The 14,971-nt window shown below is 31.6% G+C and overlaps 2 protein-coding genes and 1 non-coding gene across 3 annotated transcripts; 1 reads left to right on the top strand and 2 right to left on the bottom strand.

The window, feature by feature from the left end:
- Nucleotides 1-352: 352 nt before the first annotated feature.
- Nucleotides 353-3,039, bottom strand: LOC110669970 (small ubiquitin-related modifier 1). Its single transcript, XM_021831868.2, has 3 exons — nucleotides 2,873-3,039; nucleotides 749-898; nucleotides 353-650 (listed from the first exon to the last, which is right to left on the bottom strand). The coding sequence occupies exons 1-3, from the start codon at nucleotides 2,951-2,953 to the stop codon at nucleotides 585-587; spliced, it is 297 nt and encodes a 98-aa protein (XP_021687560.1). The 5' UTR covers nucleotides 2,954-3,039; the 3' UTR covers nucleotides 353-584.
- A 2,741-nt stretch (nucleotides 3,040-5,780) lies between these two features.
- On the bottom strand, nucleotides 5,781-8,743 carry LOC110669971 (small ubiquitin-related modifier 1). The gene is made up of 3 exons (XM_021831869.2): nucleotides 8,549-8,743; nucleotides 6,144-6,293; nucleotides 5,781-6,059 (listed from the first exon to the last, which is right to left on the bottom strand). Exons 1-3 carry the CDS (start codon nucleotides 8,627-8,629, stop codon nucleotides 5,994-5,996), a joined length of 297 nt encoding a protein of 98 aa, XP_021687561.1. The 5' UTR covers nucleotides 8,630-8,743; the 3' UTR covers nucleotides 5,781-5,993.
- Nucleotides 8,744-10,616: 1,873 nt separating this feature from the next.
- Nucleotides 10,617-10,700, top strand: TRNAL-CAA (transfer RNA leucine (anticodon CAA)). The gene has a single exon. It is a non-coding gene; the product is annotated as a tRNA-Leu (tRNA).
- The last annotated feature ends 4,271 nt before the right edge of the window (nucleotides 10,701-14,971 follow it).

Here is a 14,971-nt window from a genome sequence, read left to right as displayed (position 1 = left end):
CTTATAACTATATAACTTAAAGCCTTTAAATTCTAAATGATGAATTAGTACAGTTAAATTCCCTTTAAAAATAATTAAAATACTAACTTCTGGTCAGAGCAGATGCATTTGCATGTTCTTTAATTTGGAGTATGCAATGTTTTAATAAAATTGTTGCTGCTCAGTTAGGGAAAAAAAAAAAGCACCCAGCAAAAACGCCACCACCATAGCTATCTAACTAAATTCAAGAGAATCAGATTAACTAGCAGGATCTCACTATATGTTTGGATGGCAAATATTGGCAAAGACCGAACCAATTTTCACAAGTAATAGCACAAGCAATAATTTAAACTTTGCAAACACATAAAAGGAATAGCAATTGAAAGGCCCCGTGAAGCAACAAGCTTCATTATCCTTGTAAAATCAGAGATAGTGCCAAGCTCCACACAATATCACAAGTATTAAGATATTTGGTAAACAGAGTTAAGAAAAGATGGGAATGCACAACAGGTGAAAAAGTTCTAGACATTGTTTTACAGAGATCCTAATTCATTCACTACTAATACTTTGCCCCTTTGAAAATTAAGGTTCAACAAACCAACATATTAAGCAATAGCACCGCCTGTTTGATGCAGCATTGCATCTATCTCATCCCCATCTTCCATTTCCAGCTGTAGCAACAAATATTACAACCACATTAGAAATAAGAAACTTAAATTATTATGCCCCACACAGACTGAGAGAGAGAGAGAGAGAGAGAGAGAGAGACCTCATCTGGAGTTTGCTCCCCACGAAGCCGGCGACCATCGAACAGAAATGCAATAGAGTTGAGCTCCACTGACTGTCGATCACAGTAAGCATTCATAAGCTTCTTCAGTTGAGTGCTTCTCTTAATCCTGAAGAATACTTCATTACCATCCTACAACACGAAGCCAAATCAGCTCATAGAACAAAACATAATCCAGCAAGTCCAACTCTATAACATCATCAGATTTGAATTGATCTAAAATACACCTTCAATCCACCATAAGAAAAAAAAAATCATATATCTAATTTGCAAAAGGGAAGTTTTGTAATCAGCTCAAACTTACATAAAAAGGAAACCCAAAAATAAAACAATTATCCAACAAACTAATGGAAATTGAACACTTTTGCTTCAAAAAGATGTTATTATGAATGAGAATTGAGATAAACTATTCCAAGGGTTGAGCTCAAAATAGAGACATCGCATAAAAAGAACTAGGCAACCAAATTATTGGTCCATACCATCACTTGAATAGAATTTAATATTAGTCATTGTAGCCCTCAATCTACATCAAACCTTCACAATCCAAAACAATGTTGCTCAAATATATTAAGGGAAAAAAAAACAGCTGACAGACAATGAACAGGAGAAAAATCCAACAGGATGTACCCTTGGGATGGGGATATCTGTACAGAAAACTCCAATTTTCTGACTTCTGTTTCACTAAATCTTCTATGTTCTAGTCAATAAAAATATAAAATACAAAAGGGTGATTATAAGAATGAAAATACAAAGGTCATCCAAGTGCAAAGTTGTTGAAAGCCTAAGTCATCAGATTTACTATAGAACCAGACTTCATACAAAAGAATATTCACTTTACAAGTAATTCCCATGAAACAGTAAGCATGTCTATAATTCTCATTAGTCATTACTCATTAGATATCTACTTCTATAGTTCTACAACAGTTAGTGGCAAATAATGCAGAGCAAGCAACTGCATTTATTTTCCGCAAGGTGCCATTCTTGGTTACACATAGACCAGGTCTATGCAATTCAAACTAGAAAAGCCAAGCTTATCTGACTGGCAGTGTCTAACTAATAATCTACATTAACCCACCCCACCTAAGAATGAAACATTCAGCAAGTATGTCGATATGAAAACATTAGACAAGCAAATCTGAATTGGTAAAAAACAAAAAAAGAATGGGATTTTTTTCTCAAAGCCAAAATAAAAAAACACTGAATATGAAGAAAAAGAAACCAAATCACTAATGTTGGATTGGGGGATTTGACCCTATGGATGGCCTAAATACATTGTTTGGATATATTTTAAATAAAAATGGATTTGGATTTAATCCAAATCCCATGTATTTACAACAAGCTTAAAAACTAAAGATTTAAAATAACTACTTTTACCTTTTAACCATGTTATTTTAAATTTATCCCATTACAATCAAATGTATCATCTCTACAATATATCACGACATCTAGGTATTTTCATTGAAATTCTTTCTATTAGCCAAACAAAATATTTTCAAATTTATGAATTTCAAATTCTAAATTTTATATTAAACATTTGAAATCCAATTTCAAATCCAAATCCTAGAATCCAGCCGCAACCTAAAAGAAAAAAAAAAATTACATCCCAATAAATACAGTGGTCGAGTCTACACTCATCCCCGTGGTCCAGCGTCTTACAAATAAGGGAGAAATTCCCTTTAAAAATTGCCAATGTTATGTAGCCAAAAAGAGATAATAAAAAGGACCATAGTATAATTTTAAACAGGAACCATCATGGTTCATGCACCAAAAGCTGAGTTTTAGCCATCGTTCAAGTAGCTATAATCCGAGCTTAGATTGGCAATCTCAAAGTCAGTGAGGACGCCTTAAGGCAAAGACATTTAGGAACATCTTGCAATTAAGGACATGATTATCGAAATAAACAGGACTTAATAAACGAAATCAAAAACCCCTACTGAGAATTTCAAGTTAAGCAATCAATTAAAAACCCTAAACACAAAGGAATTCGGGAAAAAAAAAAAACAGAAATTCAGAAATAATTCTGACCCAAACCTAGCAAGAGGTCAATATGAGAAACCCAAGTAGTGCATTTACATATAAGCAGAGTAAAAGAGAAGGAGATCGAACCTGGCCTTTGACCTTGAGGTTGATGTGAGCCGATTGATCGGTGGGCTTCTTGTCCTCCTCTTGATTAGTGACTCCAGACATTTTCTAATATCTTCGCAGCTCGTCGATTTACAGCGGATGAGAATGAGGATGCAACCAGTGTTGACAACTGTGCCTTTCTTTCTCGGCCCACCTACTATTTTAAAATGAAATGAAGAGAAACAGTATTTTCTCATCAAAGGGCACTGACGGCTGCGATCGCTTTTTCGAAAAATATCCAACGGATGGTACAAGTCGTGCAACAAGTCAGCGATGTGGATATTATTTAATTTTTAGGTCATGTTATATTAATAAATATCAATTTATTACAAAAAAAATATTTGTAAACGCATTTAGCCAAGTGGGGTATTGAAAAGCCCATATTTGATTTGAGCTGAATATTAAAAAAAATAAATAAGTTTAGTTTATTTATATTTTATAAATATAATTTATATCATAATTTTAAATAATATTATTTTTAAAAATTTATAAATAAATAATTATATTTACAATATAATAATAAATATTTTACAAACGAGCTTACTTACGAGTCAAATACTATTAAATTTGGTTCATTTATTAAACAATTTTAAAATAAGGTAAACTTTCAACGGCCTGATTTATTTACTTCTTAATTAAATATATTTATTTATTATTAATTTTATATTAAAAATTATCAATATTACATAAAAATATGTAATATTAAATTAAAAATATATAATGTCACATAAAAAATATATGTTATTGATTCAAAATTAATAATAAATAATATATTTAATAAACCTTAATAATTGTAATGTTGCACTCATTAAAAAAAAAGTAATGCATCTAATACAAATTTAATCCCTTGATAAACATTAAATTAAATAATTTATATAAAAATATGTATAGAATTAATTAAAATATATATATTATAAACAGTACAACGGTAGGGAATAACAAAACTACTCATATTATTGTCCCTTGCAGATAATTGGTATTATATTATATTATCTACTTAGTTTTATTATGAAAAAAAAAATTGTCACTAAATTGATTATTAAGAATAATTAAATTTAAAATTCTAATTTTGAATTAATTAAATTAATAAGTAATAAGTTGATAAATTAAGTTATATATATTTAAATAATGGCTGATAAATAATATGTGCGTGAAAGAAATAAAAAATTGTAAAAAAAATTGTTTCTTTAATTTAAAGAGAATAAAATAATAATAAATAAAGAATAATAAAAAGAGAATACATGGATGATATATATATATATATATATATATATATATATATATATATATATATATTTATTTATTTATTTATTTATTTATTTATGGTGTCCAAAAAAAAAATTTACGACTATACTAATTTAATTTTTATTATACTTATTTTAATATGGGATTTGAGTTTATATTAGATACACTCAAATGAAAATGAAATCTCTACACTCTCTCCATTTATAATCAAACTTTCATAACATTTTTCAAATTTTTCACGTTTCAATCACCAAAATATACCCTTCAAGCAAAATTCTTACTTGTGCTTCTTGACCCAAATTAAACCTTTAAATCTTGGTCTCTGCAATAGAGACAGAAAGTTTCTCTTAAGTGGTTTTTAGCTGTCGGTTTTAGCGGTCGCTCCCCACCCTTCCTGGGCGGGGGATGGGCTTCCTTGCCCTGTTCGAACATAGTTTTTCCTTTCCCTTCTCTAAGTGGGGTTGTAAATAGATGTTTTGGGTTGAGTTCTTGCTGACAGGCCAATTGTTTCACAACAAGGGAATCTTGAAACCTACAATAGAGTTATGTTGGTGCTCTGTGTCTCCCAAGATCAATCTTTTTGTGTTGCATGCAAAGGTTAAACTTCACCAGAGAGGAAACTTCCTGCATGTGGTTGGTTTTGCTGCCTAGAGATGCGTCGGGCTCTCTGTTTCTTAGCCTGCAAAAGGGTGCATTTCAGTTTTAGGCTGTAAGGGCAGCCATCCCTAAGGTTCCATAGCCTGCTACTTTATTTGATCATTTGACTCTTGAAAGCATTAAAACTATAAGAGCTCTAGTCGTCGACTCTTCTGCAAATCGTTAGAGTTGGTTGTTCTTTGTCTTCTAGAGGTCTCCTCTGTTTTCTAGAAAGGATGTATCTTGAGTGAAAGCTTATGGGAGCATTCCTTTGTGTAAACTGGAGCATTTTCTTCCAGGCGAAGGGTGAAGGAGTGGGAGACGGTGGCAGGCATGCTAGGCCATCTCTTCTTCTCTTCAAGATAGCTCTAGAGTTTAATTTTGGGCCTGTTTGTATAATAAAGCAACTTTAGGCCCCCTTTTTTAAGCTGTGATTTTAGGCTCTTGTTAGGTTGTTCTTCTAACCTCATGTCTGTGTTAACCCGTTTCCTGTGAATGAAATCTATTATATTGAAAAAAATAATAATAAATAATCTTGGTCTCTGCGCAGACAAAGATGGGAAGACTCTTCTGCTTAAATCAAAGTGGACCTCCACCACATTGGTGCTTTACGCCAATCCATTGATGCATTAGACCGCTGTTAAAGAGAAAGCCGCTGCAGCAGTCTCCATTGCCCATGAGAAGCTCCCTTTTTGACTTGATTCGATCCACGTGTTATTCAATCTATTGATGCATTTGAGTTTCTTCTATTATTTTCACGATTTTACAGAAGAGAAGAGACGGAAAGCTAATTAGATTTGTCTCTATAAAATTAAAGGGCATAATGATAAAACCTAATGTTTATATTTCATTTGCACTTCCGCCCTTTGTTACCACACCTAGGGAGAGAGAAATAATAAATTAATCCTATAGAAGAACTCAAACAGCAGTGTCAAACACTAGTGATAATAGATAAACAAACCAGTTTGTCAAATGTTGCAAACAGATACCAATAGCACATTGAAAGGCCTTAAGAAGAAACAAGCTTCGTTAACATTATAAAACCAGACACTGTGCCGAGTTACACACCATATTACAACTCTAAGCTACTAGGCAAATAAAGTTCAGAAAAGATGTACTGCAGACAGGTGAAACAGTTCTACCCATTGTTTTTAAGAAATACTAATCTGCTTAGTACTAATATTATCTCCCTAATAAATTACCAACTCAACAAACCAATACACTATGCAATAGCACCTCCTGTTTGGTGCAGCATTGCATCTATCTCATCCCCATCCTCCATTTCCAACTGTAGTAACAAAAAAAAAAGAAACACGTTAGAAGCAGGAAACATAAATAATGCACCCTACACAAATTTGAGGGAGAGATAAACCTCATCAGGAGTCTGCTCCCCGCGAAGCCGACGACCATCAAAAAGAAATGCAATAGAATTCATTTCCACAGACTGTCGATCACAGTAAGCATTCATGAGCTTCTTCAGTTGAGTGCTCCTCTTAATCCTGAAGAAAACTTCATTACCATCCTACAAAATGAAGCCAATTAGCACATATAATTTTATGAAATCCAGTATGTCCAGCTCTAGAATACCATCAAACTTGAACTGATCTAAACTATATCTCCAACCCTTCATCAGTAACAAAATCATATATCTAATTTCCCAAGGAAAGTTCTGCAATCAGTTAAAAACTCTTATAAAAATCAAACCAGAAAACAAAATGGTTATCCAACTATGGAATGTGAGTTGAACACTTCCAGTCCAAAAACATTTGTTGTGAATAAGAATCATGATGAACAATTCCCAGGGTGGAGCTAAAAATAAAGACAGCACCATAAAGGCACATATAAACACAGCTAATTTTTATGTCAAACTTAAATTTAGCGGGTCTTCACAGCCAATAGCATCACTTTAAATAGAATTTGAATATTAATCACTCTAATCTGCAAAACATTTAAACCACCATCAAACAATCTACATCAAAATACCCACAATAAAGAACAACGTGGTTTAAATACATTGAAATAAATAAAAAAATAAATACACGCAAAGAGAAAAACATATTGCCTTCTATTCCCCTGCTTCCAAAAACATATTGCTTTGTGTTCCCCTGCTTCCACGATCTTTAATAAGTGTAAACTAGAAAGCTGTTACCATTTATTTGGGAAAAAAAAAAAGACTAATTTGGAAAATTTGAGTAGCAAGCCAAAATATTGGTATTACATAAGTTGAAAATAACCTGTGCGTGCTATGGAGAACACAAACTTTATCTCTACCAAGAACTTCTACAAGAAAGCCACTAATACCAATGCAGATATGTTGATCAGATGACAAAGCTCAGTAACATTGGTAAATTTTTTTTTCTCTTAAAAATAAACAATGTTGGTAAAATTTTTGTACAATAAGAAATTTTCAATTTCATTACCTTCGCCACTGCAACCAGCAGCCACCATGACCACTGACAGCTATCAGTACAATAGTCACTGCTGTTGCCACAACTATAAATTTATCATTATTTGGAAAATGGGTGGATTATGCTGATTTCGGTTAAATGGATATGGGTGCCCGAATAATCTTTGAATGAGTTCCGTAAAATGGATAAGCTGTGTAATTTACAACCTAACCTATAACCACCCAAATCCGCCTGTTTGCCACCACTATTTGACACTCTAGGCCATGGAAAACATAAAATAAGATAATTATAAGAATGACCATGCAAAAGTCACCCGAATGCAAAGTTGCTGAAAGATAATCAACATAATTGCCTATAGGACCAAACTTTATTTTCAAATCATTTTGCCCTGCAAATAATTCCCATGAAATAGTATGCGTGCCTATTTTACTTACAGAGACCTACTTCTAACAAAAGTCCTGATGCTACCAGATGCAAATGATAGGCAGCTAGCAAATGCATTCATTTTGTGGAGGAAAATTCTACAAGGTGCGAATCATTGATAGAACAGGACTATGTAGATCAAATTAGTAAAAGCAAGCATCAAACTCGTTCCATCACTTCAGCTGACAAGGTAAGTCTTGCTAATTATCTACATGTGCCCAGTCCATCAAGATTAAACCTTCAGCAAGGATACAAATTAATAATATTAGACAAGCGCATCCAAAATGACATCAAAATTACGAGAAGGAAGGGGGACCCCGAACCTTAGCATGAAGAAAAGAAGCAAGAGCATTGAAAGAACGAAGTCTGGGGATAGGAAACATTCTAAATTACGATACCAACTAATTTTCTCTTGAAATTCAGGTAAAAGTATGGTGCACAAAATACTACAGAGAATTAGCAGTAAAACAGTGACTAATTGCATAATTGAAAAGTACACCTAGCTGCAAACTATAAACAGTTAAGAACCATAAAGTGTGACGCTATTTACGATTCTAAGCAGAAGCCATCACGGTTCATGCTCCACAAGCCGAGTTCTAAACATCATCAAAGTAGCTATAATCGATGCTTAGCTCAGCCACATCAAAGTCCGTAGGGACGCCTTAAAGCAAAAAAGACCTTTAGGAATATCTAATCATTCTAAGACACACAGATGGACAATTAAGGACATTATTATCGAAACAAACAGGAATTGACAAACGAAATCAAAACCCTAATAAAATTTGAAATTGGGTACTCAATTAAAAACCCTAAACACAAAGAAATTGGGTAATAAAACAGAAACCCAGAAAAAAATTCTTACCCAAACTTAAGAAGAGGTGAATATGAGAAACCCAAGTCGTGCATGCAATGTTTAAGCAGAGAGGAAAAAGGAAGGAGATCGGACCTGGCCTTTGACCTTAAGATTGATGTGAGCAGCTTGTTCAGTGGGCTTCTTGTCCTCCTCTTGATTGGTGACTCCCGACATTCTTAATTTCTTCGAGACTATTCGATTCCTCGCTAATCAGAGATGTACTGCCACTGCCTTTGATGTTCAACCACTCTTCCCCTCCTACTTTCCCCTATTTATAGTAGGTGAAAAGTGGAGAACAGTAACTGGTATGAGGAAAAGGATTAACGGCTGGGATGGTTTAATAGAGATTGATCAACGGAAGGTGGAAGTCGCGCCATGAGTTGTTTAAAATCAAATTTTTAATATTTATTAAATTATATTTGTATTTTAATGACATTTTTAAATTTTATATAAAAATATTTAAATTTTAAATATTATTCTTAAATATTTTTTAAATATTTTTAAGTAATAAATATAAAAATAAATATTTTTAATGGGACAATTTTTTTTGACCTCATGTATTTTACAAATTTTAATTCACTTTACAGGACTTGGGCTTTGATTCATGGCCCATACATCATGAGCCGAATCACTTTTTATTAATTTGAGTTAATGATTCAATTAGTTGGTTTACACCAAACTTTAATTTTTTTTTTCTTTATTCGGTTCAATTGAAAATTCGACCAATTTTAATGTCCATCTTATCAGTTTGTCCAATCAATCCAACCGAGTCAAATTTGATAATATTAGGCAAAATTTGCTTAATAGTAGATAAATTTCATATTTAATATTTTATTTTTAAATACTAAATTAATTTATCATTTTTTATTTTATATTCTACAAAATATAATGAAATTGTATTGAGAAAAATGAAATGAACGTTAAGTGAAACGGTCAAGTAGGTGGCTTCCGTTGGCTACGCAGATGTGTATTGTAGAAGAAGAAGGAAATGGAAGAAGTGGGGATTAAAAAAAAAATAAATAAATAAAAAATAAAAACCAACCTGTCACTGTTTGGTCACTGGTGTTTTCCAATTGCTCTGTCCCGTGGGCTCCACTATCAAATCTTGTATCTAACCTTTAACCCACCCCTATAAAAATCATTAACCACCCACTCAAAATAACCAACCAGTTTCCTCTTGAGCATGTCAATGGAAATGGCATCCTTCACATTCTCAGTCAAGTGTTTTCTTCTGCTTCTTTCTTTGTTTTTACGGGCATTTTCCTCATTCTTTACTGCTTCTCTATATTTTTTTTTTATTGCCGCTAATTTTTGTTAATAAGATTCTGCTATATTTTTGCAGATACAAGGGGGACAATAGGAATTAACTATGGCCGAGTTGCCAATGACTTGCCAACCCCAGAGAAGGCGGTAGAGCTTCTTAAATCACAGGGGATCGACCTAACTCAGCCGTTTTGACAGCACTCGCCAATTCAGGAATTAGCGTTGTCGGCGGAATGCCTAATGAACTCCTGGCCTCCACTGCAGCCGACCAATCATTTGCTGATAACTGGGTCCAATCCATCATCCTTACTACTACCCTAAAAAACAAATTCAAGCCATTGCTGCAGGTAATGATGTTTCTGTTGATCCCCATAACACCACCCCGTTCCTTGTACCCGCCATGAAAAACTTGTACAACTCCCTTGTCAAACTTAACCTTTCTTTCATTAAAATCTCGTCTCCCATAGCCCTCAGTGTTCTGCAGAACTCATATCCAATCATCAGCCGGATCCTTCAAGTCCGACTTGATTGAACCCGTGATGAAACCGGTGTTGGAAATTCTACGTCAATCCGGATCATATATCATGATTAATGCATACTCAATTTTTGCATACTCTGCCACCTCTAAGGAGGTCTCCTTGGACTATGCCTTGGATCATATAAACCACAGCATTATGCCATATTGGATGATGGATAGCAGTTAATATTCAGATGTAGAAGCAGATCCAACTTAAACCAAACTTTAGCTGAACCCAATCCTAAAGTTGGGAAGCAAAAGCCAACCTAAATGGAATGGGCTAATGGGCATGGTCTCTGATCTAGCAAGTTGCTCGATGCTGGAATTAGTTTATTAATATAATCTAGTCTAATAAAAAAACAGGCAACGTGAGACAACTAAGTCAGGATGGCCGAGTGGTCTAAGGCGCCAGACTCAAGTTCTGGTCCTCGTGAGAGGGCGTGGGTTCAAATCCCACTTCTGACAACTTCTATTTGTGTTTCTACATTTTCTCTTTTCCTTATTTTCATTTCATAAAATTCCACAAAATAAATCTGCTTCGTTAAATATCCAATTCATTATTTTATGATAATGTGAAATCTGTGAATTTAGTTGGTAATTTTTTATTATTTAACCGCAGTTGGACATATTTATACGTATAAAAGTAGTAATATTTTTCCGTCAAGCATTAGGGAAATCCAATAGTGTTAATAACAGGGGATCCAGAATTCTATGAAATGATCGGACCAAACTTGGCTGATCCGTACTCCATTGCAAGAGTTGACGATGTTTGATGCCTGATTATTGTTTCTAGTTTTCTTGCTGCTCAGGTGAGCATTCACTTCGAACTGAATTAAATTATAAAAATTAAATTTTAAATTTTAAAAATTAAATCGAATGGAAATGGATGAAAAATCGAATCAAACTGTTATATTTCAGTTCGGTTCAATTTAAACCGATCAATTTTGATTTTTGATTGATTTTTTAATTTATACTTAATTTTCAAGTTATTTGGTTTAATTTTGACTTTGGTTTGAATCTAATAACCATTAATTAATGAAATTAATAATTAATATATATATATAATTAAATATAATTCATAAATTTTTCATAAAAATAAATAAATTCAAAAATCAAATCGGTTCGATTTAGTTCGATTTGAATATATAAATTATTATTCAGTTCGGTTCGATTTAATTGATTTTTTTTTTCTTCAAAATCAAACCAAACTAAAATAACCAAAATTTTTATAATGTAAAACTGAACCGAATTGATTGAATTTTAAAATTGAACCGATTAAATCGAAATAATTCGATTCGATTCGATTTAAACCGAATTATGCTCAGCCCTAGTTCAGTCCTCTGTTTGGTTATGTCTTCCCTTATTTTGCACATACGATTCTACCAATCACTTTTTTTGTTGTTTTGCCAAATTTTTTCTCATTCTTTGTTATTTTCCGAATTTACCAAGATATACTCCATATTCATTTTATGATTGATAAAAAATTAATTGTTTTAGAGTTTATAACTCTCTCGTTAAAGAGAAATTACATAATGAAGCAATATATAATATATCAACACGTTATATAAAATGATAGAATAATAAGAGATGAATAAATATATATAATTATTAAAATTTAAAAAAAACTACATAATGAATATAATTTTTTAAGACTCAATATACATATATCTTTATTTAAAATTAATTTATTATTTCATATATATTCTATATATGGAAAACAAACTTTAATTTACATTCGAAAAATCAGTCAATTTAATTAAAAAAAAAGGCTAATTTCTGATTGGAGACACAAGACCCAATGCCTATGATGTAAAAAGTGGAGCAACCATTTGAAGAACAGTAGGTCAGAGCTTAACCACGTAATTTTCCCGCCAAAGCTCAAACCCAAACCCGACTCCAACTTTTCTTAATAATTTTTAATAAGGAAAAATAAGAAAAGGAGGGCTCTGTTATCGCAACTTCAAAGATTAAAAAATGCAAAAAAAAAAAAAAAAAGCGAGGCATGTTTAAAAATGAAAAAGGCTAGCGTGACAGAGGCCACACTCTCCCACGCATTAACCAACAAGCAGAGAAGCGGAGGGAAACCCCCAAACTGCACGCCGTTGCATTGTTTTTCTTCCGCCTTGCCTGGCGTGCGCATTTCGCAAAACCATTGCAAAAATATCATCCACTGTGCTCAACCCCAACTCAGATAAAGATGGTAAACCAAGTTCCATTATAAAATCTCTTCCACCAAGTTCCATTATAAAATCTCTTCCACCCACCCTTTCATTCCTCCATTCCACACGCAAACATCGAAAATTAACCCTTTTTTTTTTAATAATCACCCGACAACAAGAGAATTATTAACGGCATTCCACGTGTCGGTCCTCCATAGAAAGACTTAGCACACATGTCGCCTGTCGGTCAGAGTGAACTGGAGTCACGAGATCCTGCAACTGCAAGTTTGTCTGTGGATAAATAGCCGGTGAGAGATGACCGGGAAACCGCGTGGTGCCGGTAAAAAAAAGGCAAAATAAAAAAGGAAATCAACAGGAAGACGCAGGTGTGCATTGGATTTCAAAAATTAAAAAAAAGGTAAGAGACGACTGGCAGTCCGGCACGTTCTCTGCCTCTGCCTACGTGGCTATGGGTCCCACACTGCGTGATCAATAAGATCTTGCTCCGTTTTGCCATTTCTGTCCCCATTTCGTAAATTGAGAGAAATTGGAACTGCTTGATTTTATGGATTAAGAAATTTCTGGCTCCTAATGCTATGTTTGGATGGGTGGGAAAGGGGAGGAAGAAAAATAAATAAATAATAATAATTTTGAAAGGAAATATTTTTTTATTTGAATAAGAGAGAAAAAATTGGAGATGGGAGAAAAATAAATTTTATTTTTTTTTTAAATTAGAGAGAAAATATAGGAGAAAAGTATACTTCAACATAAAAATCACAAAAATTATTATTTTCTAATTTTTTTTTAAAATACATAAAATAAAATTGTAAATTTATCATTTTTTTTCAATTTTTATTTTCTTCCATTTCTATCCAAATAATAACAAAGAAAATAATAAAAGAAAAATATTTTTTATTTTCTACTTTTTTTTTTCCTTCTAAAAAATTTCCTAAATAGAGTGTAAATATAGTTACGGTCACTGGTTTAAATCAATCCGGAAATATTATTTCACGATTTATCAAAATAAAACACTTAAATCGATTCTTAGACCCTTTAAAATTTCATTTTTTGTTTTCAATTTTAATTTAATTCAGTGTGATTAAATGTGATTTAAATAACAGTATGATTTAGTTTAAAATTGAATCAAATGATTTTGACTTAAATTTGATCTAATTTATTCACAATTTGAATTAAATATAAATTTGATTAATTTCAGTCTTTGTTAAATCGATTTGATTTTAATATCTAAATGGGGCTACTGGTCATAGAATATACAACCAAAATTTGTACAATTTAATTCCACCGAGGCATCCATGGTGGTTTGGTATAGATAATTATGTTTTATTGGTGATTAAGCCTGCTCTTTTGCCATGTACTTAAAGTAAAGTAAGACTTTATTACCTTTGGCCCAAATCCTTTTCACACAGTCCTCACAAGCCATGATTAGGATGCTGTTAGTGTTATTTATATTTTTTATTATTTTAATTATGTATATCATTATAAATTTTACACGAATTTTTATATAAATTTAATTTAGGAATTACTATATTCGTTGTAATAAAACTAACTAAAATTAAAATCCTAAAACTAAGAAATATTATATTTATGTCCTATTAAAACCAAGTTTAGTTATATTTATATTTATCTAATTATTTTATACTGTAAATATATTTTAATATTCAAATGAATAACAAATCTTGCACTCTTTATTTTCGATTAAAAAATTAAAAAAATAATAATAATAATCATGGCGTGTGATTCCCCACGAGATTTTATAATTTCCAAGTGTTTCTTGAGGAAATGGGTAATGTAAAAAAAAAAAAAATTTCTTTTAATGCTATAATAACTAACCATTATTATTAAAGTTATAATGTATTAATATATATTTATTTCATATACTTATAATTTTATATAATATGTACATATAATTTTATTTTCTTTTTTATTTTTCTTTTGTAAGACCTTTATTTTTTTTTAATAGGACATTTATGAGTGAGGATTCAAATATGATTTTATTACGTGAATAATATATTTTTAATTACTGAATTAAAATTGACGGGGCTAGTATTATATACAAATTTATAATGAGAGATAACTATATATAATAATAAAAATTATGATTATTGATTTAAAATTTCTATATTTTCTATATATGAAAAATCAAACAAAACTAAAATATCAAAAAATATATATATTTTTTAATAATCTGAATATATAATGAAGAGTAATAATTGAGATATAATATTATTTAACTTTATGAAATATATATTTTTTATAATATAAAATATTAAATAAGAAAGTGAAATGTATATAAATACATACGCAAGCAGGGTAAGGTTTGGCTTCTATATATTTGTGAGAAGTCAGAAGTGCGTAGGCCTCTCAAATTCTACACAACCAACCACAGGTACATGAATATGTGGAAATTGCATCCCATCGTCTATTAAATAAAGTTTGTAAAATAATTTATTTATTTTTTAAAAAATATTATCTAAATTTGATCCATCATAAACGCACAATATAAATATGTAATATTTATATATTTAATAAATAAATTTTATCAAATATTTTATACAT

Source organism: Hevea brasiliensis, chromosome 4, assembly GCF_030052815.1.
Source record: "Hevea brasiliensis isolate MT/VB/25A 57/8 chromosome 4, ASM3005281v1, whole genome shotgun sequence".
In the NCBI taxonomy this organism is placed as follows: domain Eukaryota; kingdom Viridiplantae; phylum Streptophyta; class Magnoliopsida; order Malpighiales; family Euphorbiaceae; genus Hevea; species Hevea brasiliensis.
This window is presented reverse-complemented; position numbering and strand designations above follow the sequence as displayed.

What these genes read in the sequence shown, in the direction of transcription:
- LOC110669970 (XM_021831868.2), bottom strand. Translation starts at nt 2,953, where the DNA reads ATGTCTGGAGTCACTAATCAAGAGGAGGACAAGAAGCCCACCGATCAA. An exon ending in ACCTCAAGGTCAAAGGCCAG is followed by an intron (nt 899 to 2,872) that starts GTTCGATCTCCT and finishes TTCGTGTTGTAG; the next exon opens with GATGGTAATGAAGTATTCTT. An exon ending in GGGAGCAAACTCCAGATGAG is followed by an intron (nt 651 to 748) that starts GTCTCTCTCTCT and finishes TTGTTGCTACAG; the next exon opens with CTGGAAATGGAAGATGGGGA.
- LOC110669971 (XM_021831869.2), bottom strand. Translation starts at nt 8,629, where the DNA reads ATGTCGGGAGTCACCAATCAAGAGGAGGACAAGAAGCCCACTGAACAA. An exon ending in ATCTTAAGGTCAAAGGCCAG is followed by an intron (nt 6,294 to 8,548) that starts GTCCGATCTCCT and finishes TTCATTTTGTAG; the next exon opens with GATGGTAATGAAGTTTTCTT. An exon ending in GGGAGCAGACTCCTGATGAG is followed by an intron (nt 6,060 to 6,143) that starts GTTTATCTCTCC and finishes TTGTTACTACAG; the next exon opens with TTGGAAATGGAGGATGGGGA.